This window comes from Giraffa tippelskirchi, chromosome 1 (assembly GCF_054371585.1).
Source record: "Giraffa tippelskirchi isolate mGirTip1 chromosome 1, T2T-mGirTip1v1.2.pri, whole genome shotgun sequence".
Taxonomy (NCBI): domain Eukaryota; kingdom Metazoa; phylum Chordata; class Mammalia; order Artiodactyla; family Giraffidae; genus Giraffa; species Giraffa tippelskirchi.
The window spans coordinates 14,569,689-14,596,946 of NC_137275.1; the positions used below are offsets into that span (position 1 = coordinate 14,569,689).

The window sequence follows — 27,258 nt, forward strand, 5'->3', positions numbered from 1 at the left end:
CCAGACAAATTTTACAATTTTTGTGTCTGTGTGCACACTAAAACTGGTCTTGCTCCACTTTTCTTAGTTCGTTCATATTACATTTTCAAAACATAATGTCCTGAAGAGAAATATTCTGAAGTACTAAGATTTATTTCTATTTCTGCTATTTTAAAATGGAAAAGTGATTGATTTTTTTTCCCCTTAGAATTGAAATTTCAAATAGTTACCTTGGGGTTTTTACATAAGATGCAATTATTTTTTCTAAAGGCTCTTTTCTAGCTAAATCAATCGAAACCTATGTATTAATATTTATAAATGTACCAGGATTGAATTTATTCTGAAACAGATTCCTAGGGTTGTGAAAGCTAGAGCTTGCTCTAACAAAAGATTTTAGCCTTCAAATTTTTTTCTTTGCTCGCTCATCTATCCCCTCCAGAATTTCATTGACTTTATTGAAAAATTAGTTGATTTCAACATGATCTTCACTTGCAATGGTTTTTAGCAGTGAGTGCTCAGGTCGATCCACTGCTTTCTTGGTCTTACAAATTATGGGTAAGTAGTTATATAAACACCAGGTGTTTTGTATCAATATATCTCTTTTGCAGAGCCTGTGGAGAAATTGGCAGGAATAAAAGTAGAGGTCCCTTTTTTCCTTCTTTAAACGACAGAAACCCTAAGAACCTTCACCACGAGCGAGACGGGACTTAAGTAACAGCCACAAAAGAGAAGAAGCGGATAACTTCAGAGGTTAATCATGCGGTGGCCTATCTAAACCTGTGTTTTGAGGACGCCAGCCAGGCCCGGTTCTGCCAGCATCAGGCAGGACAACACTCCCCGGCTGGGTGAAAACTCCCGCCGCCCGCGCCGGAGGCGGGCTGGGAGGGCTAGCGGGGCGGGGGCGGTCCCCCGGGAGGAGGTAATTGGAAACCACACGACCCAGAGTGCTGTGCGCAGGCGCGGGCGAGAGGACGCCGGGCGCCGGCTGGGCTCGGCGAGGCCGCGCACAGGGGCGCGCGCCCGTTGGATGCTCGCGCGGGGCCGGTGCGGCGCTGTTCGGGGCTGCAGGAACCTGTCCGGGCGGCTGCAGCCTTAGCGAGGTCGGGGACGGGGATGGGGGTGGGGAACCGAGCGGAGGGAAGCAGCCGAGGACTGAGGTAACCGGACGCCCGTCCCCCCCTCACTCCCTGTTTTCTTTGTGCGGTGCTGTCCGCTCGTGCCAAGCCCCCCCCTCACCTCAGCCCCGAGCCCAAATCGTAGCGCCGCCCGGGCTCGCGCCTGTGGAGGAGAAACTCCCCGAGTCCTGCGCGCAGGAACCCAAACTCCACTGCCGGGAGGGTTTGGGCCCCTTCAGCCGCTGCACGGTTTCTGTCGCACCCTCCCCCGTTTTGGGCGAGAGGCAAGGTCGGGGGGGCGCGGTAGTCGCGTTCCTCGAAGGGAACCCCAGTCTCCGGCTCCCTCAGCCTGGCCCATTCCTCAGGGTCTTTCGAAGAAGAGAGAGGCGGGCAGGTGCTTCGCGGGGTCCGGGCGAGGGCGGCATGTGGGGGCGGGGCGGGCCGGCGGGCTGGGGCCCTGCGGTGAGGGACGCGCCGCCCGCGAGGGTCGGGGAGGCGGGCGCGGGTATCGGGGTCAGCCGCCGTCCGGGATGCTGGCCCTGGGGACGTGCTGCCCGTCCGTCCATCCGGAGGGTTAGTCTGCCCTCCGGGACTGGCGTGCCGGCGAGGCTTATGGGCCCGGGGGGTCGGGCTGGCGGGTTGCTGGGGGCTTGCAGCTCGCCTCAGGTGGAGACTCTGCGGAGGGCGGGGGCGGGGGCGGGGCCACCCCGGACCAAAGAGTGCCTCGGAGTATGAGACCAGAAACTGCAGCCTCTTTCCAAGCACGCCACTGCTCAGTGGAGTTGTTTTACAACCTGGGGTGCCTGCTCTTTCCTCTTTTTTACGCGCTTCTGGGCTTCGTTAGCTTGCTGGTTTCCCTGCGAGAGGCGATTTATCTACATCCTTCGCGTTTTCTAGCCCGGGGCTGGTCCTTGACTGGATTTGACAGTCCTAGCGTTTGGGTTGCCTGAATTTGAAAAGGTTTTTTTTTTTTGTTTGTTTGTTTTTGTATGTTTTCCCACCTGACAGTTTTGGATCGGGTGACTTTTCGTAGGCTATTGAACTTTTTCTCAGGATTCTTTTTCATCTGTGTTAATAGCATGACTATGCTTGGCCCTTTTAGCTTATGCTTATACTGCTTCGGGAGGATTCTTTGGGAAAAGCTTCTTGCAAGAAGCTAGGCTGACACAGGTGTTTTATCTGCTGGTTGCACTGTTTCTTTCTTTGCAACCCTCCCACCCCCCACCCCCCACCCCCCCGTTAATTAATTGTTGAACTGTTAGTGTTCTTCATTCTCGCTCTCTTGAGGAAATTCTTTTCCTCCATCTCCCTCCAGTGTTGATCCAGCCAGAGGGTAGTCTTGGGTAAGCAGAGGACCTCAGCTAGGGGTTATTTCATTGGCTGCAGCTTTTCCTCCTCCTCCCTACGAGCACCCATTCTTTTGTCACTCATCCCGTGACCTACTTCAGACTTTTAGTCACTGTATATATCGCCTTTAAGATATGAACATAAATATCAAAAGAAATTTTAGGGTACCATACTCAGCTATTGCATTTAACTTCATATTAACATTTCAGGCTGCCAGTACTTTTTAAATCTTTTTTTAAAAAATTTATTTTTAATTGGAGTATAATTGCTTTGGGGCCTTCCTGGTGTCTCATCAGTAAAGAATCTGCCTGGGTGGGGAAGAGCCCTAGAGAAGGAAGTGGCAACCCACTTAAGTATTCTTCCCTGGGCAATCCCATGGACAGAGGAGCCTGGTGGGCTTCATGGGGTCACGAAAGAGTTTGACACGACTTATTGACTAAAAGACAATAACAATTGCTTTACAATGTTATGTTAGTTTCTGCTGTACAACAGTGTGAAATCAGCTGTAAGTATACATACATCGCCTCCCTCCCACCCGTCCAGGTCATCACAGAGCATTGAGCTGAGATTCCTGTGCTATACAGCAGCTTCCCACTGTCTGTTTTACACATGATAGTGTGTATTTGTCCATGCTGTTCTTAATTCATCCTACCTGCTTCTTCCCCGCCTCTGTCCACAAGTCTGTTCTCTATGTCTGTGTCTCTATTCCTGCCCTATAGATAGTATCATCAGTATCATTTTTCTAGATTCTTTATAAAGCTGCTAATTCTTTTAACATTTGATAAGATTAGTATTATTTTCTAAGATGGTAATATATTCTGTAATAATTGCACATTCTGTATCCTGGCAGGAAATCTAATTCACAGCCACTGAGGGTAATTTTTAAAACACTATTTCCTCACTTATTAAGGAGAAAGTGAGGTAGATATATTAGACCCCATACCCTTTATCAAAGTAGTTTATATTTAGAGCAATTTTGGGTTCATAGCAAATTTAAGTGGGAGGAACAGAGATTTCTCACATACCCTCATATGCTCCTGCCTTGCCCAATGTAAGCACAGTCTCCCCCACTATCAAAATCCCTACAGCAAAAAGGTAAATTTGTTACAGTCAGTAACCTACATTGATATACCACTACCCAAAATCCAGAGTTTACATTAAGGTTCACTCTTGGTGTCTATTGTATATTCTGTGGATTTACACAAACGACCTTTTTTCAAAAAATCAAGAACTCTTAAGAGTTGTAGAGAACTGAAAATGGGTTTGTCATTTTGAAAAGATTAAAGGGGCTAGTTTGAATGTCTTAAAAATTAATTTCAAGAATTTTATGTTTTAAAACATTGGATATCTAAACTGGTTTCTTATATTTGAATTTTCAACAAAGATTAATTATTTTTATATATTAAGAACTAAAGAGATGAGGAAGAAGAAATACTTCATAGAATTAACAAAATGTCATGTCTTTCAGGCCTAAAACTCATTGGCTTGACCATTTCTTTACTTTTCTGAAAGACATGTTTTATGTTCACCAATGGAGGAAGAGGAAATGGAACATTTAGAATAGACATTTGGGGACTTCGCTGGTAGTCCAATGGCTAGGACTCTGCGCTCCCAAGGCAGGGAGCCCAGGATTGATCGCTGGTCAGGGAATTAGATCCCACATGCTGCAACTGAGAGTTCGAATGTTGCCTCTAAAGATCCCACATATTGCAGTTGAGACCCAACATAGTCAAATTAAAATAAAGTATACATTTTTTTTTTTTAACTGATGTCAGTATTTTGTATATAACTACACTAAAATGTGACCCATTAGGCTTTTTTTTTTTGCTCTGTTTTCTTTGTCTGAAAGGCCTTTGTGGAAGCATCAAAATGTAATAATGAGCTGGAACTAGACAGTTCTGGGTTAGAATACCAGCTCTTAATTTGTTGGCTGTGTGCCCATGGCAGGTTATTTTCTGAACCTATTTCCTTAAATGTAAAAATGTAAAATATTAATTTTTATAATAGGTGAAGTCATTTTAGAAACTGGAAGGCACTATCATTTATTGATTTCATTAGTCACATGGTGTATTTCAGAATGCTGTCAGTTTATTTTTTTGTTGAAAACTGCTTATGTAAGTACTATGAAACTTTTTTTTAAAGGCTATACAAGAGAATTCATTGTCTGTGAATAATTTAGTTGGTTCTTGTGAGTTAGAGGTAAAACTATGGAAGAGGGTCAAAGGGAAGAGAAAATCTCTACTTTGTCTCTGGTTCTTAACCTGGATCTATGGATGTACCCATAAATGGTTTTCCAAGATTCTGTGGATTCTGTGTATGTTTCTGTTTTTCTGGAGAGAAGACCCACAGCTTTCTGCATAAGTTTAAAAGAGTTCACTACCCCTTTTTAAAAAAAATTGGAGTGTAATAGCTTTACAATGTTGTGTAGTTTCTGTTGTACAATGAAGTCAGTCAGGTATGTGTATACATGTATCTCCTCCCTCTTGGACCTCCCTCCAAGCCCCACCCCCATCCCTTCCATCTAGGTCATTGCTGAGCTTTCTGTGCTGTATAATAGCTTCCCACTAGCTATTGATACATGTAGTATCTATAAGTCCATGCTACTCTCTCAGTTCATCCCACCCTCCTCTTCCACTCTGTGTGTCCACAGGTCCGTTTCCTATATTCTGTGTCTCTATTCCTGCCCGGCCAATAAGTTCATCTGTATCGTTTTTCTAGATTCCACATACATGTGTTAATACACAATATTTGTTCTCTTTCTGAGTTGTCAGAATGAGAACACTGTACGATAGACTCTAGAGTGAGTGAAGTGAGTTAAGTCGCTCAGTCGTGTCTGACTCTTTGCGACCCCATGGACTGTAGCCTACCAGGCTCCTCCGTCCATGGGATTCTCCAGGCAAGGATACTGGAGTGGGTTGCCATTTCCTTCTCCAGGGGATCTTCCCCACCCAGGGATCGAACCCGGGTCTCCTGCATTGGAGGCAGACGCTTTAACCTCTGAGCCACCAGGGAAGTCCATACAAATGACCCAACTTTGTTCCTTTTTATGACTAATATTCCATCGTATATATGTATCACATCTTCTTTGTCCGTTCGTACGTCAGTGGACATTTAGGTTGCTTCCCTGTCCTGGCTGTTGTAAATAGTGCTTCAGTGAACATTGGGGTACATGTGTCTTTTTGAATTATGGTTTTGTAATATATTCTGTAATAATTGCACATTCTGTATCTTGGCAGGAAATTTAATTCACAGCCACTGAGGGTAATTTTTAAAAACACTATTTCCTCATTTGTTAAGAAGAAAGTAAAGTAGGTGTATTAGACCCCACACCCTTTGTCAAAATACTTTACATTTAGAGCAATTTTAGGTTTATAGCAAATTAAGTAGGGGAACAGAGATTTCTCATATACCCTCTGCCCTCATATGCCCCCTGCTTTGCCCCATGTATGCACAGTCTCAAAATCCCTACACCAGAAAGGTACAGTTGTTACAATCAGTGAACCTACAATGATACACCATTACCCAAAGTCTAGAGTTTTACATTAAGGTTCACGCTTGGTGTCTGTTGTATATTCTGTAGATTTAGACAAATGACCCTTTTCCAAAAAAAGAACTCTTAAGAGTTATAGAGAACTGAAAATGGGTTTGTCATATTGAAAAGATTAAAGGGACTATTTTGAATGTTGGAATTCTCCAGGCAAGAATACTGGCATGGGTTGCCATTTCCTTCTCCAGGGGATCTTTCCAACCCAGGGATCGAACCTGAGTCTCCCGCATTGCAGGCAGACTCCTTACTGTCTGAGCCACTGTGGAAGCCCAAAAATTAATTTCAAATGGCTTTTGTGTATTAAAACATCAGATATTTTAACTGGTTTCTTATATTTGAATTTTCAACAAAGGTTAATTATTTTTATATATTGAGAACTAAAGAGTCGAGGGAGAAGAAATGCCTCTTAGAATAACAAAATGCCCTATTTTTCAATCCTGAACTCATTAGCTTGACCATTTCTTCACTTTTCTGAGAAATATGTTTTGTGTTAACCAGTGAAGGTAGAAGAAATGGAACATTTAAAATATACATCTTTTTTTTTTTTTTACTAATGTCAATATTCAAGATATAACCATATAAAATGTGACCCATTAGGCTTTTTTTTTTTTTTTTAATTATTTGTCTGAAGGGCTTTTGTGGAAGCATCGGGATATAATAATGTCTTGAGCTCAGTTCTGAAACTAGACAACTCTGGTTTAGAATATCAGCTTTTCACTTTTGGCTGTGTGAACCAAAAATGGTCTTCCAAGAATCTGAATTCTGTGTATTTGTGTTTTTTTCTGGGGAGAAGACCCACAGCTTTCAACATAGGTTTAGAAAGGAGTTCACAGCCTTTTTTAACTGAACCATTTAGATAACAACCATTAGCTTCAGTTATCTAAGGAGGTTTCTATACTAGATTTCATGCAGATTATTTTCAAAATTAGTGTTTTTGAGAAAAAGTGAACAGTATTTTGTGTTTGTATGTGTATACAGATAATTTTTGAAGCACCGCAAATGCCTGTTTTTCTTCTAGAACTGGAGGTTGATATTTTTGATGTAATGTGTTGATAGCAGTAAAAGTGCTGCTGCTTATACCTGGAGTACATACCACTGGTTGATCCATTACTGTTAGTGAGTTAATTTCCATGCCTCCCCCCACCCCTCTAGTGTTGATGGGCAGTAGACTGTATGGCGAAGAATGGCACCCTGGTACAGTCCAGCACATTGGAATAATATTTTGAAATGTTAAAAGATAACTTGGTTTGTTTATTCTAAAATTTGGATTTTTTTTTTCTTTTCTCAACAAAATACTAAAATGCTAACGAAAATTAAGTATTTCTCTTCCAAGCTAGGTGATGATACTTACATTGTATATTTCTGGTGTAATATTTCTTCTTATATAACATGGAGTATGAAGTTATATTGAATCCTAATTGATGATCATTTTAAGGTTCAGCACTGCTAGTTTGGAAAGAATATGAAATTTATAATCAGCTTATGTAGATTAGATTGTGATTTGTGATTTTAATTATGACATTTAAAATTGATCTTATTTGTATTTTGGGAATTTCAGAAGTAGGTTAGAGTTCTAAGATTGAGTTCATTCTTATAATAGAGTTTGGAAGTAAGGTATATCAAACTGCCCTGTTTTCTTTGTTAGTGATAGGTTGCTAACTATAAGGCTTTACAGTGCGAAGCCAACTTCTGTTTCTGGGCCAATTACCGGTAGCAGTCAAAAGGTGTAGAGTATGAAGTGGATCAAGTCATGGTATACCAACTTATGAATGAATCTATTCAGTGGAGTAATGTGTTTTTGTCTTTTTTAGTTTTTTTGTTTTTTCTTTGATACTGGTATTTTCATTTGATATCTGAATGCTTTTCACAGTTCAAGGTTTTAAATAAATAGTTGGGGATTTATCGACTAGTTAGTATAAATTAGTAGCAGAATTGTGTTCAACTCTGGACTTGCACGTTTTATAAAGTCTGAGAGGTCTATATAGATCTCAAAGATCAATTAGGATGAATTATCAGCATTTGCATAGTACCACATATATAGGCTTGTCACTATGCTGCATCTTTAGTTATTTTATTGCAGAGGATTGCTTATTTCTTTAATAATGAAAGTGTGAGTTTAATTAAAAAGAAATGAAAAACAGAAGAATCATTTTAGCAAAAACTTTACCTGTGGAAATACTGTCATATTAAAAAATCAGTGTTTTTATAAGGGAAAAGAATCTGAAAAAAAAAAAAGTGTAACTGAGTCACTTTGCTCTTCACCTGAAACTAACACAACATTGTAAATTCACGATACTTCAAATAAAAAAGGTCAGTGATTTTATGTGTATTTTCTTACTCTTAAACTTTAAAAAAAATTCAAAAACATTTTCTGTGTGGGGAGAATGTTATATCCATGTTCTAGTTCCATATGGTTCCATAATCTAAACATACCATGCGAAGATGTAGTTATACTCCTTGTACAAAGACAGAATTAATGCCATCTTCAGCCTCGTGTTGAGTTTTGGCTGTACAGTCATGCATGCCTGTGCTGAGACCTAGGCGTTGCCACTTAATAGCTATGTGACCTTGGGTAGGTTTCTTAACCTCTCTGAGCCTTATTATCAACAACTATAAATATAATAATATTACTGTTTTGAATTATCCTGAGGAACAGAATGAATAAATGTGAAATATAGAACTCAAATAATAGCACTTGCTTATATAGCTTATGTGCCAGACAATTTATTAACTTATTTAGTCCTTGTAACAATCTTAAGAAGTTTGTATTGCTACTTTTCTCATTTTTGCAGGTGAAGAAACTGAGGCTAATAAAAGATTATGTAACTTAACCAGAGTCATACAGTCATACATGCAAAGTAGATAGTAAGTACTCAACTAATGCTGACTATTGTATCCAGGGATGCCCAGCCTCCAGGCTTCGGACCAGTACCTCCTGCCAGATCAGTGCCGGAATTAAATTAGAAATAAAGTGTACAATAAATGTAATGCACTTGAGTCATCCTGAAACCACCCTGTTTCCAGTTCATGGAAAAATTGTCTTCTGTGAAACTGGTTCCTGGTGCCAAAAATGGTTGGGGACCACTGGTTGTATCGATAGTTTTTTTTAAAGAAAGGCTTAGAACAATATAACCAGTTCTCATCTTTTGCTATAGTGAAAAATACATCTGATTGTAGATCACTATATAGCATATTGTATTTCTTTGCTGGGAAAAATGTTGATTGGGGGATTGTGTTCCTCACCGAGGACTGAGGATCACATACTTTATAAAAGTAATAGTGTCAATTTATTGAATGCTTACTGTGAACTAGATACAGGGCTAAGTATTAATACATTCCATATATTACTTCATTTATTCTTCACAGTAGTCTTAACAGGATGCTCAGAGTGGTTTTAAGTAGCTTGCCTAAGGTTATACAGCTAATGGGACTCTCAAAACTGGCTCTTAAGTCTGCTATTAACTGCTATTTTTTGTGCCTTGTGTTAAATACGACTATAGTTTTCTCTAAAAAGAACGGCAACAAGTTAGTTTTAAATAGAAAAAAAGTACTCTCATAGTTCAGAACTAGAAGTACACAGGCCCTCTGTATCTGCAGATTCCATATATGTAAATTCGAGGAAACTCAGATGAAAACATTCAGGAAAAAAAAATTCCAGAAAATTCCAAAAAGCAAAACTTGAATTAGCTGCACACTAGTGACTTATGCATTTACATGGTATTGTTGTTTATTGTTCAGTTGCTAAGTTGTGTTTGACTGTTTGTGACCCCAGAGAGGATTCAAAGTAAATGAGAGGAGGTTGTACAAGGTTATATGCAAATACTGTGCATGCTGTTTTATGTAAGGGACTTGTGCATCCTTGGATTTGGTATGAAGGGCTGTGTCCTGGAACTAATCCCCCAGGATACTAGGGGGCGGCTGTAAATAGTGATTACCCAAATCTATGGTCTCTTAGGCCAAGCCTAGCTTGCTGCTGGTTTTGTAAAGTTTTATGGGAACACAGCTACTCTCATTAGTTTATATGTTTATCTGTGGGTCCTTTTCTACCGCTCTGGCATAGTTGAGTAGTTGTGACAGAGTGTGGATGGTGCATAAAGCCTGAACTGTTTACTGTCTGGCCCTTTAAAGGAAAAGATGCTGACCCCTGACCTAGACCAACGCTTTTCTTTTATAAATGAAGAAACTGAGACATGAGAGATAGGTAACTTCCCAATAATGCAACTAGTTAAAATCCAGTTCCCCTAACAGCTACCTCACTGTTTTTTCTCCTATACCATGCTACTTCTTAAGCCTTATAAAATCAACAAGTGTATCATATGATCATTATATAAGGGACTGTAAAGTACTATGAAGTATTTATTATATATAAGAATATTTAACCTAGTTAAAACAGACATGCTAGCTATAGTAAAAGGAAATATTTGGTCATTTTTCTTAGAATTTGAAGAGCTTTGGGAATATACTTTGTATAGCCCATGCCTTAAAGGTCTGTGGCCAGTTTTAAACTTATATTTTCTTATTTTCCTCCATAAATTTCTCTGAACCAAAAAAAAAAAGGGTGTGTAGAATTTATTCATTAATTGGTTCGAAAACAGCAATTCAAGTTAGAAGCATATCACATACACATTTTTAAAAAGATTGTATAATTTGTACCTCGTTTTTTCTGCTATTACTTTATCCATGGGTGTTTTTAAGCATTGAGGTGATATGATCAGATTTGAATTTGGGGATGATAACTTGCAGCAGTTATCATCCTTGCTTACTCCTTGAAAGGAAAGTTATGACCAACCTAGACTGCATATTAAAAAGCAGAGACATTACTTTGCCAACGAAAGTCCATCTAGTCAAGACTAGGGTTTTTCCAGTGGTCATGTATGGATGTGAGAGTTGGACTATAAAGAACGCTGAGCGCAGAAGAACTGATGCTTTGAACTGTGGTGTTGGAGAAGACTCTTGAGAGTCCCTTGGACTGCAAGGAGATCCACCCAGTCCATCGTAAAGGAGATCAGTCCTGGGTGTTCATTGAAAAGACTGATGCTGAAGCTGAAACTCCAATACTTTGGCCGCCTGATGTGAAGAGGTGACTCATTGGAAAAGACCCTGATGCTGGGAAAGATTGAAGGCGGGAGGAGAAGGGGACAACAGAGGATGAGATGGTTGGATGGCATCACTGACTCAGTGGACATGGGTTTGGGTGGACTCCGGGAGTTAGTGATGGACAGGGAGGCCTGGCGTGCTTCGGTTCATGGTGTCGCAAAGGGTCAGGCACGACTGAGCAACTGAACTGAACTTGCAGCGGTAACAAGGATGTGAGAGGGGAGGCTGTGAGATGATGGGGCCTGTGAGCAAAGTGCTGTGGCTGGAGAAGCAAGGCCAACAGTATGAGGAAAAGTTAGGGAGTAGAGTGTATGAAACTAGGTTATAGTTGGATAAGTGGAATGGGAACTTTGAGTATGTATAGCTATTGCATTTTTAATGGGTAGCCCTCTTGATCACCAAGGCTAGTTTAGATTCTCCCACGTTACCCAGTGTATCTCCCTACTATGGCCTTAACCACAGTATTATGACCACTTGTTTGTGTCCCGAATGGATGACTCAAGCTCCTTAATAGTAGGAATTACGTCTTATTCATCTTTTTTGGGGGGAAGAGGGGGAGGACTTTTTTTAGATAACTTAAAAAATTAGATTATGCTTGTGCATACATTTTTCCCCCCCTCTGGAGGAGGGCATGGCAACCCGTGCCAGTATTCTTGCCTGAAGAATCCCATGGACAGAGGAGCCCGAGGGGCTACAGTCCATAGGGTCGCAAAGAGTTGGACACGAGTGAAGCGACTTGGCAGGCATACATTTTTGTTTTTTTAAGGAAAATGTAAGAGACCAGATAAGGTATTCTTGAATTTCTTCACATTTAGGATCTGGCTCTTGCAGCACTTTAATAAGTCTTTTGTTTTTTCCATACACTAGAACTTCCTAGTCCATCTACAACATTGATGATGCAGCCTTCCGTTAGTGTGCTGTATCATCTGCTGAGGGATTTTCTTTTAGGCCACTAACACCTTCCTTTTAATTTTGGAGCAAGTATGTCTTGGTGTGTAATGCATGGTTAATTTTGCATGTATCTTGGTAGCAAAACATAATACAACCTCACCTACTCTGGCTGCCTTTCTTGAGTCCCTTAAAGTAATTTTCTTCAGACACTATAGTGAAAACTAGTTTGTGAATCAGTACCTTGGTAAAGACAACAAAAATGAATGACTAGAAAAATGAAATTAAAAAAGATAATACAAAATGCAAACTTCAATTTTTATGAAATTCAACAAATATAAAATTATTGTCAAATACAACTTTGTTATAAGAGTTTCTAGGCACTCGATTTTTGTACCTACTTCATTGCAGTGTGTTTAAAAAAAAAATGTGGACCAGACCCACTTTGAATAGCACTGCTATAAAGCCCTTTGTTGGAGAAGGCAATGGCAACCCACTCCAGTACTGTTGCCTGGAAAATCCCATGGATGGAGGAGCCTGGTAGGCTGCAGTCCATGGGGTCGTGAAGAGTCGGATATGACTGAACAACTTCACTTTCACTTTCATGCATTGGAGAAGGAAGTGGCAACCCACTCCAGTGTTCTTGCCTGGAGAATCCCAGGGACGGGGGAGCCTGGTGGGCTGCCGTCTGTGGGGTCGCACAGAGTCGGACACGACTGAAGTGACTTAGCAGCAGAGCCCTTTGTTGTTGCTTTGCATGTTCACCTGTGAATTTCCAGAACCTGCAATATAACATCTGATGACTGATTGAATGATTAAATATAAGGCAAATGGTATTTTTCCTTAACACTGACAGTATTTGGTTTTTTTTGTGAAATGTTATAAAACCACATGACCAGTATATATCCTTTAGTGTATACATATGTGTGTGTGTGTGTGTTGGTTTTTTTTTTTTTTTTTTCTTTTTTTTTTTTTCTTTTTTTTTTCTCTTTTTTTTTTTTTTTTAATAAATTTATTTATTTTAGTTGGGGGCTAATTACTTTACAATATTGTAATAGTTTTTGCCATACATTGACAAGAATCAGCCATGGGTTTACATGTGTTCCCCTTCCCGGACCCCCCACCCACCTCCCTCCCCCTCTCATCCTTGTGTGTTGGTTTATGTGTTAATTTTGTAAAGATAAAAGGAAGTTCCCAAACTCCTAAGAGAAGACTGATTCTCATATAGCCATGGTAACAGTTAGTCATCAGAACCAGTTTGAAATCGGCTTACTTAATAAATGACAGTTCTTTAGCGTTGGTTTTAAGTCTGTTTAATGAATCAGTAACAACGTAGTGAACAAGATTTTGCAAGCCTCTGAAAGTTCACCAGCCACTAAGCACCACACTCCCTTCCAAACTGAGATTAGCAGTGTGCTCTACTCAGAGAGAGTGTGCCTGACCTGCCTGGCTCTCACTGGAGTAAATAATAATTATTACTTAGCTTTGTGTGTTGTTTCATATATTGAATGAGAAATATCTCATCTTTGGACACTTGGAAACAAATTATTGGTGAATTTTTTCAGTAGGCTTTATGTTTTTATTCAGATAATTATCATTTGTTATTTGAGTACAACCCTGTGACTTCTATGACATTCTTAAGTAAAAATAATAATAGACACTCCTTAAGAGTTCACAGATGTAGTTCATGAATTAGGTAAAATTCAAGTCCTTTTTAAAGCAAATTATTTTATACTAGACTTTTATACTGTTATGATTGTAATAAATTCAGTGGTCTAATTCAAACAGGCAATGATTATGGGTAATGGAACCTGAGTAGAATGCCTTTTTAATAAAACAGACCCTAAAATAGAAACATCCTACAAAATATTCAGTGTAGTGAAAATGTTGTTTAGGGATCCTGGAAATGACAGTAGTATTTAACAAGCAGAGTGATAACAAATAACAATTGTATCTAATAGATGCTAAGGAAAACATTTTTTTGTAAGTCATAGTAATTCTTGGAAGTTATGTGTATCTTTAATGAGTAGGAACTACTGAAGCTGTAATTCAGTTTGTCAAAGAAGCAGATTCTCCTTTAATTATTGGCACAATATATTTTCTTCTGGATCATCTGATTCAAAATTTAAAATCTCAGTGTGCAGCAACTAGAGAGTAGCTCCCGCTTCTCGCAACTAGAGAAAGCCCAGGCACAGCAACAAAGACCCACGGCACCCATAAATAAATAAAGTTAAAAAATTTTAAATCTCTGCTATTTGCTTTTGTTAAAAAAAAAATAATGAGTGTAGCTTAATTTTTTCTGACTTAAAAGTTAAAAAATGAATTTAAGCAACATTAATCTTTGTAATGAAACAATTGAAAAATGTCTTTGCTAAGGGACATCCTTTGTGATTATGGTTAAAATAACATATCCAGAATGCAGTGTTATTTTAAAGTAATTTAATTATATGTTGATTTGGATAATAGAAAAATAGTCTCCAGGGTTCATAACTGTTGTGTTTGTTTGGTAAGTATTTTTAGTACCTCTGCTAACTGTATGCTGTGCTCAACATGGGCCTAGTAGGAGTGAGTAGAAAGTGCCTATGTTTTGGGGACTTAGTGTTACCAAAATACTAATAGTAAGCACACAATTATTACAAGTATTATAAATTTGAATAAAGGTTGAGTATGGTATAATCTGCTTTATAAGTACAATGAAAAAGATATTGTTACAGGAGCACAGAGGAAGTACACCCAATCCAGGCTAAGAATAAGGGAGATTTTTTTAGGGATGGCCTTTTTAAGCAAATAAACCTGAGCTGAGTCTTAAAAAAATGAGTTAGAGTCAGTTGGTAAGAATGGATGTTGCTTTAAGGGCATTTCAAAATGAGAAGATAGCCTAACAGAGGCCGAAAGATAGCATGAAGTGTGTAGAGAATTACATGCAGTCAGGTTTTCCTCTGCAGAACATAAGGTGGGGTTTTCCATCTTATTTCACAAATATATACAAATTAATTTTGATACATACACATTCTCTGTCAACTTTACGACATGGCTCTGAAATTAATCAGAAACCACTGTAAAATACTTTCTATCGTTTAAAGGCTTTATCTAACTGAATTGTAAAGAGTACAAACCAAACTTATTTTAAGGAAGCTTGAGTCTCATAGCACTATTGCTGCCTGTAGTAGGTACTACATCAGTAACTATATAGCTCTGAGTTGTTTTTAGAGGTGCTTTCAGTCGAAGTGCTTCTCTTGTTATGGAGCACAGGCTCAGTCGTTGACACGCGGGCTTAGTAGCCCTGTGGCCTGTGGGATCTTAGTTCCCAGACTAGGGATCAAAGCCGTGTCCCCTGCATTGGAAGGCAGATTCTTAACCACCGGACCACCAGGGAAGTCCTCAAAGTGCCGTCTAGAATTCTTTCCACTTAGTATAAATGCAAAGAAGTTTGAAAACCAGTATAGAGTGGACTGACTTATCATAGTTGTACTTTTATGCTGTTGCTGTAAGTCCTCTTTTCTCTCATTATTGTAAGTTGTGTTTACATGTAAAAAAAATACATAACGTATTTTCTGCAGTGAATCAATAAAACCTATGTTGTTCTTTTTGAAGTACTTTAGTCTTCAGCTGTTGGTTGATATGACTTTATTGGCACTTAGAGGAACAAAAAAATGGTCTTAACTTCCTACCTGTTTTAATGCCATAATGTACCAGTGCTAAGTCACTTCAGTCATATCTGACTCTTTGCCACCCTGTGAACCGTAGCCCGCCAGTCTCCTCTGTCCATGGGATTCTCCAGACAAGAATACTGGAGTGAGTTGCCATGCCCTTCTCCAGGGGATCTTCCCACCCCAGGAGATGGAACCCGAGTCTCTTATGTCTCCTGCATTGGCAGGTGGGTTCTTTACCACTACTGCCACCTGGGAAGCCCCATAATGTACCAGAGTGTGATAGAAATAAACTTCTGTGGACCATCCCTTTTTTTTTCTGTTGTATTTATAATCTGTTGCATCACCAACTCAGCGGACATAAATTTGAGTAAACTCCGGAAGATAGTGAAGGACACTGAAGCCTTGGGTGCTACAGTCTATGGGGTCACAAAGAGTCGGACATGACTTAGCAACTGAACAACAAATATTTGGGAAAGGGGTATCATTTTTTTTTTTCTAAGAGAATCTTAGATACATTAAAAAGAATTCTGGGTTGGAGTTTAGGTGGAGTTACGCTTTCACTCGTTACAAATTTGCATTCTTTAAAGACCTTAGCTGATTGATGAGGCTTATAGAGTGAAGTGTTTTAGAGTAAATATTCTTTTCCTGTGCCTGTCCTATTATATATAACAGACTTTTTAAAAAATTGAGGACATTGAATTCTTTAAATACACCATTAAAAATTTTTTTTATTTTGGCTACACCAGAGGTCTTGTGGGATCTTGGTTCTTTGACCAGGGATTGAACCCTCACCCCCTGCATTGGGAGCATGGAGTCTTAACCACTGGACTTCCAAGGAAGTCCCTAAAAAGACCATTTTAAAGAATTTGGTGTGAAAGTGTTTGAGCTTTTGTCTCTTGCCCAAATCTATCATCAAATGTAAAAGCAATTTTATAAAAATGAGTATTTGCTAATACCCTTTTCATAGAGCAGTCCTCTGACAAAGGAAATTATTTTATGACCATAATAAAACTTTCTACTAGACAGAAGCTAGAGTAGTTTGATATAAGGGAGAAAATGTGTGATAGTTTTGAATTGAATGTATTTAAACCTAGTGAAGTTTAGAAATAAAATATTAATGATACCTACAATCACAATACCCACTTAGGACATGAAATACAGTGTGACAAATTTCTAGATGAAATAAGACTCATTAGGCTAACCAGTAATGTAGAACTGACTCAGTTTTTTTAAATATTGGGGGAAAAACACCCAGCCCACAAGAATCAGTCACATATGATGCAAGCTCATGTGGGTAAGATACATAGGTGTCTTTGAGACATAATCTCAGTTCACACTGTGTTAGGTAGATAAGGCTAAAACACAAGAGGAAGAACGTGAGCAGACTAGAGAAGTACAGAGTACTGTCTGTGTTCATAGAAGGGAGATCATGTCTTATTGGGAGAATTAGAGACTTCGTGGAAGAAGCATTACTTAATAAACTAGGCCTTCACATCCTTCCGCACGCGAAGCTTTGAGGGCTTGTGTGTATACTTGAGGAAAGTGGAATAGTGAAGTCTATGATAGAAGAATGAACTGAATCAGAACTGAACTGAAACCCTAGCTTCCACAATTTTCTACCTGTGTGACAGGCAAGTCAGGGATGTTTAGGCCATCTGTAATGTCGTCGTGGATGCGTGTGCTAAGTTGCTTCAGTCGTGTCCAACTCTGCGACGTTATGGACTGCCACCCGCCACGCTCCTCTGTCCATGGAATTCTCCAGGCAAGAATACTGGAGTGGGTTGCCATGCCTTCCTCCAGGAGATCCTCCTGACCCAGGGATTGAGCTCAGTGTCTCCTGCATTGGTAGGTTGGTTCTTTACCACTAGTGCCACCTCGTGATGCTTAAAAGAGAGAGTATAGTCAGCCCTCTGTATCTGCGGATTCTGTGTAAATGGAGGGCCAACTGTATTATACCATTTTGTATAAGACACTTGAGCATCATCTGGTTTTAGTATCTGAGGGAGGTCCTTGAATTAATCCTCTGTGGATACTGAAGGACAGTTGTATCTGTAAGATTTCTGGAAGAATACGTGACACACAGTGGTTTAGTAAGTAGTGTTTCCCCTTCTTTTTCCTATTTTATGTCAAAAATTAGTGAAGGAAAAGATTGGAAGGTAGGCTGGAGTCAGAGCAAGAAGAGCCTTGAATGCCTGGATAAGCTGCTGAAATGCATAACATTAAGCAGCTTGGAAGTGACACAGCCACATAAGTCTGGCAGTCCTACGTAGATGTTTCGGGATGGGATGGAGAGGCATGGTGATTGGTTAATGAAAGATACAGGAGTCTGAATTAGAGTTCAGTGAAAGAGAGGCGAGTTTAGGGAGAGTAGGAAGAAAGACAAATGGGAGAGAGATTTTTCCCAAGTAGAAATCAGGGGAATTGAAATTGATGGGTTATGTAAATCAAAAGAGTCAGATATGGCTCAGGTTTTTGAATGAGGGCAGCTGAAAAAATGGCACTGCCACTTGCAAAAGCAGAGGAATTAGAAAAAATAGCTGGTTTTAGAGGGGAGAGGATAGAGAATTTGACTTTTCATGTATTTTTTTGTTCTGTGATTCTCTTTCACTTGCAGTATGCTCTGAACCATAGTGCAGGGGTTAACAGCACAGACATTTGGAAACTGTCCTGCTGGCTAGGTTTGAGTCCTGACTCCACCACTTAAAATTATTATATCCTTAGGGAATTGACCCTTTTGTCAGTATGTAGTGACACAACATAAAATTGCCGATCTAAACCATTTTTAAGTGTACAGTACATTAGTCTTAAAACACTACGTACACATTGTTATGCAACACATTTCTGGAACTTTCCATCTTGCAAAACGGAAATGCGTATATCTATTGAACAATAACTCTTCTTTTTCCTCACCCCTCTGCCTCTGACAAACACCATTTTATTTTTTTCCTGAGCATATGACTACTTTAGATACCAAGGGGGAAGGTGGAGGAGGGTGGGATGAATTGGGAGATTGGGATCGACATATATACACTACTATGTATAAAATAGATAACTAAGGAGAGCCTACTGGATAGCACAGAGAACTACTCACTGCGCTATGGTGACCTAAATGGGAAGAAATCCAAAAAAGGGGATATATATGCATATGTATGGCTGATTCATTTTGCTGTATAGTAGAAACTAACACAACATTGTAAAGCAACTATACTGCAGTAAAAATTAACTATTGTCTTAGGGTTTCTGGGAGTGAGGAGTCTGGACACAACTTATCTGGGTCCTCTGCTTAGGATTTCACAAGGTTGCAGTGAGGGTGCTGATCTGTGTTATCATATGGAGGCTTAACTGTGGAAAAATCTACTTCCCAATTCATTTAGAATGTTGGGAGAATTTCTGTGCAGCAGTGTGACTGAGGACCCTAACGTTTTACTGGTAGGTGGAGAACTCCCTGAGATCCTGGGGATTGCCTGTAGTTTCTTGCTGCAGGGCTGTCTCTCCGTGGCACTTGGCTTCTTCAAGGCTTGCAGGTGATCCTCTCACTTCAGTCTGTTCACCCAGTCTTATATAATACAACATCATAAAGAGAGTGACACTTTGTCACCTTTCCATAGTCTGTTGGTTAGAAGCAAGTCACAGGTGGTTCTTATCCTCAGGGGGATTATATGAAAGCATGACTCATTGAGGGGTCACCATTCTGTGTCCACCACGGTAACTAAGAAGATATTAATAACTATAATCTGTAATCTTACATCGAACATTTTGGTCCCTGTCAAAAGCTAGAAACAGTTGTTGATGCAGTTAAGAATAAAGAGGCTAATATAGGAGAAGACTAGTTAAGGTATTTATTATTTTCAGAAACTACATGATAAGTGAAGCTTCCACACTAATAACACCAATATTTGCAACATGGTTTATAATTTCATAAGCGCTTGTAAATCCATTATTGCATTTGATTTAATTTTTAGAATAGTCTTATGAAGTAGATAGATATACCTGTTCACAGATGAATAAGGTTAGCAGGGCCTTCAAAAAAAAAACCTCACACATAGCCAGTAAGTGTATAATCACATATTTTAACTTAAAATCTCTTTGTTACTGTCACTAAAGTAGAATGTGGCATAGAACTGTTGGTGGTGTGGATACTCATCAAATATGCTTTGATAATGAGTAACTTTGACTATGTAAATATAGTAAATCTGATATGAAAATGCAAATAAATGAGATTTTTAAAATGCAAGTGTCTGTGTTTAGCAGCACTGTATCTCTAATCCTCAGAATATTTCTTTAAGATACATGGCTTCTCTGTTTCACAAATGAGATAACTAAAGTTTTAGCAGGTTGTCATTTGCCCAAGGTTATTCATTTGGTAAATGGTGGAACCGTGAGCTGACTTCAAAATCCAGCATAAGCCTGTTTCAGTCAAAATACCCTCTATTTTTGCTTTGCATCTTTGGATAAAGTCTTTAAACTTTAAATTTTCCAGTTTATAGCTTCTCTTTTTGGAGGTAATGCATTCCATGTCTTAAAATTAATGTGCTGTTGACTTGTTCTCAAATTAGATATTTTAAATAATTTTATTTATTTATTTATGGCTGTGCTGGGTTTTGTTGCTGTGCTGGCTTTTCTCCAACTGTGGCGGGTAGGGGCCACTCTCTAGTTGTGATATGTGGGCTTCTCATTGTGGTGGCTTCCCTTGTTGGGGAGAACGGGCTTCAGGCATGTGGGCTCAGTAGTTGCAGCTCTCAGGCTTGAGAGCACAGGCTCAATAGCTGTGGTGCACAAACCTCGTTGCTCTGTGGCATGTGGGATCTTCGTGGATCAGGGATCTAACCCATGTCTCCATCATTGGCCAGTGGATACTTTACCACTGAGCCACCAGGGAAACCCCTAGATTTTTTTTATTGTGGTAAAATACACATAGCATAAAATTATTTTCAAGTGCACATTTTAGTGGTATTAAATACATTCATATTGTTATGCCATCGCCACCACCATCCATCCCTGTAACTCTTCATCTTATAAAACTGAAACTCTATACCCACTAAATAAGTCCCCATTCTCCTTTACCCACATCCCTTGGCAATAGTCATTATACTTTTGTCTTTATGATTTCACTATTTGTATGTCATATGAATTGAATCATACAGTCTTGTCTTTTATTTGACTTATCTCACTTATCTTTAATATTCTTAAATGTTCATCCACATTGTAGCAGAATAATATATTTATACCACATTTTGCTTATCCATTTGTTTGTTTATGGACACTTGGATTGCTGTAGTGAATAGTGCTGCTCTGAACAAGGGGGTGTAAATATCTCTTTAAGACCTTGCTTTCCGACTCACAAAAGGAAAAGGAGTAAGGAGGGATAAATTAGCAGGCTGGGATTAACATGTACACACTGCCATATATAAAATAGATAACCAATAAGACATACTGTATAGCACAGGAAACGATACCCAGGATTTTGTAATAACCTATAAGGGAAAATAACCTGAGAAAGAATACACACACACACAAATTTATGCATGTAACTGAATCCCTGTACTGTATACCTGAAACTAACATGACATTGTAAATCAACTATACTTTAATTAAAAAAAAAAGATGTTGTTTTCAGTTCTTTTGGAGATATGCCCAGAAGTGGAATTGCTGCATGATATGGTAATTCTATTTTAAGTTTTTTGGGGAACTACCACACTGTTTTCCACAGGGGCGGTACCATTTTACACTCCCACCAACAGTACACAAGGGTTTCAGTTTTCTGTTGATCTTTGCCAACACTTGTGGGCTTTGGTTTCAGGGTAATGCTGGCCTCGTAGAACAAATGGGGAAGTGTTTCTTCCTCTTCAGTTTTTTGGAAAAGTTTGAAAAGGAAGGTATTAGTTCTTTAAATGTTTGGTAAAATGTACTGGTGAAGTCATAAGGTCCAGGGCTTTTATTTGTTGGGAGATTTTTGATTACTGATCAGCCTCCTTAGTAGTTATAGGCCATAGTGATTTAGTGTTGATAGGTTTTGTGTTTCTAGGAACTTGTCCTTTTCATCTAGGTTATCCAATTTGTACAGTTAATTTTCTCTTACAGTGTTTTTTGATTCTTTAGAATCAGTAGTAATGTCCCCATTTTATTTCTGAATATAGTGATTTGAGCCTTCTCTTTTTTCTTAGTCTATCTAGCTGAAGTTTTGTCCATTTTGTTTATCTTTTCGGAGAACCAGCTTTCAGTTTGATCGATTTTCCTCCATTGTTTTTCTGTTCTCTATTTCATTTCTCTTTGCTCTAATCTTCACTATTTCGTTCCTTCTGCTAGGTTTGGGTTTAGTTTATTCCTCTCTTTCTAGTTCCTGAAGTTTTAAAATTAGATTGTTGATTTGAGATGTCTTTTTTTCCCCCCAAGTGTTTTAAAACTATAAATTTCCCCTTTAGTGCTACTTTTGCTGCATCTCATGAGTTCAGCACGTTGTTTTTGTTTTCATTTGTCTCTAAGTATTTTCTGATTTCCCTGTGATTTCGTCTTTGATCCATCAGTTTACAATTATGTTAATTTCCACAATTTCGTAAGGTTTTCATTTTTCTGTTATTGATTTCTAAATTCATTGTGTTGTGATTAGAGAAGATACTTGGTGTGATATCTGTCTTTTAAAATCTATTGAGTCTCAATTTATGGCCTAACGTGGTCTCTTCTGGAAACTGTCCCATGTGCATGCACTCGAGAAGAGTGTGTATTCTGCTGTTGTTGAGTAGAGTGTATGTTGTTGAGTTCTGTATATGTCTGCTAGATCCAGTTGGTTTATTATGTTAAGTCTATTGAAATCTTCAACTATTAACTGTAGGAGTGTCTATTTCTCCATTTCTTAGTTTTTGCTCCATATATCTTCATGACTTGTCATAATATGTGTTTATAGTTATATCTTCTTGCTGTATTGAACCTTTTATTAATATATAATCTCCTTCTGTTTCTTGTAACATTTTTGATTCAGAGTATTATTTTTGTCTAATACTAGTGTAGCCATTTTTGCTGTCTTTTGGTTACTATTTGCGTGAAATCTTTTTTCAGTCTTTTCCATTTCAATTGGTTTGTGCCTTTGGATTGCAAACAAGGCTTGTGTAGACAGCATATAATTGGATCATGTGTTTTTATTTATTTTGCCAAAATTGGAGCATTTAATCCATTGACATTTGGTGTTACAAACCAAAATTACAGTAATAGTAGCTTTTTACATTAATAACTTGTTAAAAATTCATCTCTCAGATACAAAAAGTACAGTTACAAACTGCTGTTACAATAATACTAGCTTTTGTCATTATCCATGTATATTACTTTCATAGTCATGTGGCTTTGAGTTACTGTCTAGTATTCCTTCATTTCTTTCATCTGTAGGACTTGCTTGAATTGCAGGCCAGGTCTAGTGATCTTGAACTCCATCAGCTTTTGCTTATCTGGGAATATCTTAACCTCTCCCTCACATTTGAAGGACAGTTTTGCTAAATATAGATTCTTGGTTGACAGATTTTGTCTTTTAGTACTTCAAACATATCTGCCCATTATCTTTTGGCCTCCAGAGTTTCTGATGAGAAATCCACTGATAAACTTACTGAGGATCACCTGTATGTGATGATTCACTTCTCTTGTTTTCAAGATTCTCTCTTTATCTCTTTGGAAGTTTGACTATAATATGTCTCTTTGAGTTCATCTTTTTTGGAGCTCGTTAGATGTTTATGTCTTTCATAAAACTGGGGACGTTTTCAGCCATTATTTCTATGCCCTTTTGTTTGTCTCTTACTCATCCAGGGGGAGAAGGCAATGGCACCCCACTCGAGTACTCTTGCCTGGAAAATCCCATGGACAGAGGGGCCTGGTAGGCTGCAGTTCATGGGGTCGCACAGAGTCGGACACGACTGAAGCGACTTAGCAGCAGCAGCAGCAGCATCTAGGACTCCCATGATATGAATGTTGGTCTGTTTGATGTCCCACAGGTCCCTTAAGTGCTGTTTGTGTTTCTTCAATCTTTCTGTTCCTCAGGCCTGATAATTTTCTTTGTTTTAGTTTCAAGTTTGCTGAATCTTTTTTCTACCTGTCCAGGTCTGCCTTCAAAGCTCTCTAATGAATTCTCAATTTCAGTTACTATACTTTTCAGTTCCAGAATCTCTTTATGATCGCTTCTTAGGTTTTCTGTTGCTCTACTGATAGTTCCATTTTGTTAACATGAATGACTGTACACATCTTCCTTTAGTTCTTTGAGTATCTTTAAGACAGTTGTTTTAAAATCTTTGAAAGAGAGCTAATGGAATTTATCCCAGAGACAGTTTGTGATGATTTATTTTTTCCCTTGAATAGGCCATACTTCCCTATTTCTTTGTATGCCTTGTGATATTTTTGGTTATTGAATACTAGACATTTGAATCTAATAATGTGATAACCCTAGAAACCAGATCTTCCCTATTCCTTAAGATTTGTTGTTTTTTGTTATTGTTTGGCCTTTTGTTGTTGTTGTAGGCTGTCTCTACACTGAAGATCACCCTGAGGTACAAACCTAAAGTCTTCCCAGGTTTTTTTCTGAGCCTTTTCCTGGGCGTGCATGGTCACTTTATAATTTTCTGTGCATATGCAGTTGTTTTTTAGTGCCTTAGTCTTTAGTATTTTGCTTGTAAAGGGGGGAAAAGCAGAAAATGAAGGGGTGAAGGGCACCAGCCTTTAAAATCTCCTGGAATTCACTTCAGATGAGAAGGAGGGACTTGAAACAATGGGAGAAGATGGAATAGCAATGGTGGCCAACCCTCTGTCTGCACCTCTGTGATCAGAAATAGCACACAACAATCAGAGGAGAGATTCCTGGTTTCTGAGTCCTTTTTGCCTGCCGTAGCTCTTGCAAACTCTGCAAGCTGCTCTGGGGCAGCTGCTTACCACTTGGCTGAGGGTGGGCAGCTGCTACTGTATGAAGAGCTGAAATTGACCAAAATTAATTATAACTTACTTAGTCCTCTTCTAGAAGTTGTAAGCCTTCAGCAGACTTAAGAGTTCCACAGTAGTTAAGTCAGGCAGATTCTGCTGGTGCAGTTGTTGTCTATGTGGGAGACAGATTACTTGTGCTTCTGCTCCACCATCGAAAGAGTCCCTTCACTGATATAAAATAATTAGCTGAGGTGGTTAACATAACATTTAGTGTAAAAATACAATGTCACTTGTTCTTTTTTCAGCAGTGATTTATACGGTCATATTACATATATAGGTAAACTATAGTTTCTAGTAATAATTTTTGAGAGGTTGTTTTTTAATGTCTGTTCTGTTATTTCTTTCAATCTCAGCAAACTGGACAGTGGCATTTGAATAGGTTTTGAAAAATGTGTGAAGTTTAGTGGACTGCATCTACCTTCTGCCTTCTCCTCATCCTTTATGAAAGAATAAATGGGATGTTTCAGAAGAGAGCTGTATTAAAAGAAGAGTGTTGCAAATGGCTTCAGAAGCTGTGAATGCAAAACAAGCTAGGAGTCGCTTCACAAAGGGGAAAAGACAACAGCAAATAAAGAACAGATCTTCACTTGATGATGGTGATGGAGAAGACTCCTTTCTCTTTGAAGCAAATGAAGCTTGGAAAGATTTTCATGGTTCTCTTCTTCAGTTTTATGAAAATGGAGAACTCTGTGATGTCACACTGAAGGTCAGACTGCCTTTTTTTCTTTATTTTTTCAACCTCTTCGGTGTATTGTATAAAATCATGGTTTCTGTAACCACACAAGGCAAATTTTTGGTGCTGTACTTAACAATCAGAATGGTTTTATTTTCAACCCTTTATTCTGTTGAAGGGGAAGGGACATAAGTAAGGGTAAGTAAAGGGAATGTAATGTAAGAAAAATTACTGTACTAGTTAAATGTTGATATTCACTGTTTCTTAGTTTCACTTCTGAAAGTTCTGGAGCCCTAAAACAAATAGTTATTTGCAAAGTGAATAAATTGCTGCTGACCAGGTAAGCTTTTCAGAGAAGGCAATGGCAACCCACTCCAGTACTCTTGCCTGGAAAATCCCATGGACAGAGGAGCCTGGTAGGCTACAGTCCATGGGGTCGCTAAGAGTCAGACACAACTGACCAACTTCACTTTCACTTTTCACTTTCATGCATTGGAGAAGGAAATGGCAACCCACTCCAGTGTTCTTGCTTGGAGAATCCCAGGGACAGGGTAGCCTGGTGGGCTGCCGTCTATGGGGTCGCACAGAGTCGGACACAACTGAAGCGACTTACCAGCAGCAGCAGCAGCAGATAAGCTTTTAACTTAAAAATCTTGATGTATTCACTTACTCTTGATGTTTAGAAGTCAGAATTTTTTATTGTATATGTAGCTGCACTAGTGTTTTACTGTATGTTCCTATTCTGGTGCAAGCATACCTCTCTTTTTTTTGCATTTTGCTTTATTGCATTTTACAGATAATGCATTTTTGTTTGGATTTTTGTTTTGTTTTTTACAGATTGAAGGTTTGTGGCAACCCTGAATTGTCAGATGATAGTTAGCATTTTTTAGTTTTTTAAACATAACTTCTATATGTAGTGGCAAACAAAATTCATTCTATATGCTTTATTTTGGTAGTCTGGAACTGAACCTGCAGTATCTCCAGGATATGCCTGTAATTTAATCTCTGTTTCAATATTACTGTTTTTAAGTGAGATTGCTTATTTATACCTGATAGTGAACTAGACTTGGATGAAAAAGATTTTAGTAAACTGTGTCAAAGGTTATGTTGCTCTGCTACAAAAAACAGTTTTAATAAAATTGGAAAATTGATAAAGCAGTGTGAAAGAGCCTGTATTCTGATTGTTTCTCATTGCTCATTTAAAGTACTTTATTATTATTATCTCTCAGTGTGATATTAAGCTTTTTTGAGGATTTGTGTGCATCCATGCAGAATTTTTTAACTTGAGATTTGCCACTTTGGATCTCTTAGACTCTGTTTTCTGCTCCTGATCAGTCAGTTCTTAGAGCTCAGAATTGTGGGGATTGAGGACATCCTTGGAGAATCAGATCAGGGGACCCTCAGCAAAAGTCTGTAAGCTGAATGCATAAATTCTGAGTTTCAGGCTCAGAATGTCCAGGAGTATACACTTATACTGTAAATAAATGACCTATATTCTCTTTAATTCTTAAACTTTTGGTGTCTTTACATATTTCTAGGTCCTAAGATATTGAGAAGACCATTAAGTAATTTTACTGACTTTATATGAAATTTAGCCTTGTATACATTTTAATGAAGGAACAGCTAAACTCTTTGATTTGTACAGTGTATTATGTTCAGTCTAATTGCTGTTGTTCTAATTTTCAACCATACTGTGAAATTCAGTGACCCACAGTAGCTTTGGCAAAAATAAAAATGTAAAATAGATTATTTGGATTTAATAAATTATCAGTTCAGTGTATCAATATAAGCTGGAAAATAAATAAAATTGACTGTATCAGTATATAATTTTTAATAACTACTGCATATAAACTTTCTTAAGTGAGAAGTATGGATACAGCCATTTTAGGGCAAGTGATAACTAATCTCATAACTTTTCTTTGTTTTACTGAGTGACTTCAGCAATAGGTTGAAATGAAAACTTGAGAAGAATCTATAGGGGAAGCCCCAAAATGCTACATTTGAAGCGGT

General features: G+C 38.6%; 1 protein-coding gene and 1 non-coding gene across 4 annotated transcripts in view; one reads left to right on the top strand and one right to left on the bottom strand.

The window, feature by feature from the left end:
* The first annotated feature begins 975 nt into the window (after positions 1-975).
* KLHL8 (kelch like family member 8) overlaps positions 976-27,258 on the top strand; it is a 53,603-nt gene continuing 27,320 nt past the window's right edge. For 2 of the 3 annotated variants that reach the window (XM_081581231.1, XM_081581248.1), the window contains exons 1-2: positions 976-1,136; positions 24,929-25,281. In XM_081581231.1, coding sequence (XP_081437357.1) covers positions 25,075-25,281 — 207 coding nt within the window. In that variant the 5' untranslated portion in view covers positions 976-1,136; positions 24,929-25,074. Of the gene's footprint in view, positions 1,489-24,928; positions 25,282-27,258 lie in introns of all 3 variants that reach the window. The other variant, XM_081581242.1, reaches the window with a different exon arrangement.
* Positions 5,382-5,453, bottom strand: TRNAW-CCA (transfer RNA tryptophan (anticodon CCA)). Its single transcript has one exon. It is a non-coding gene; the product is annotated as a tRNA-Trp (tRNA).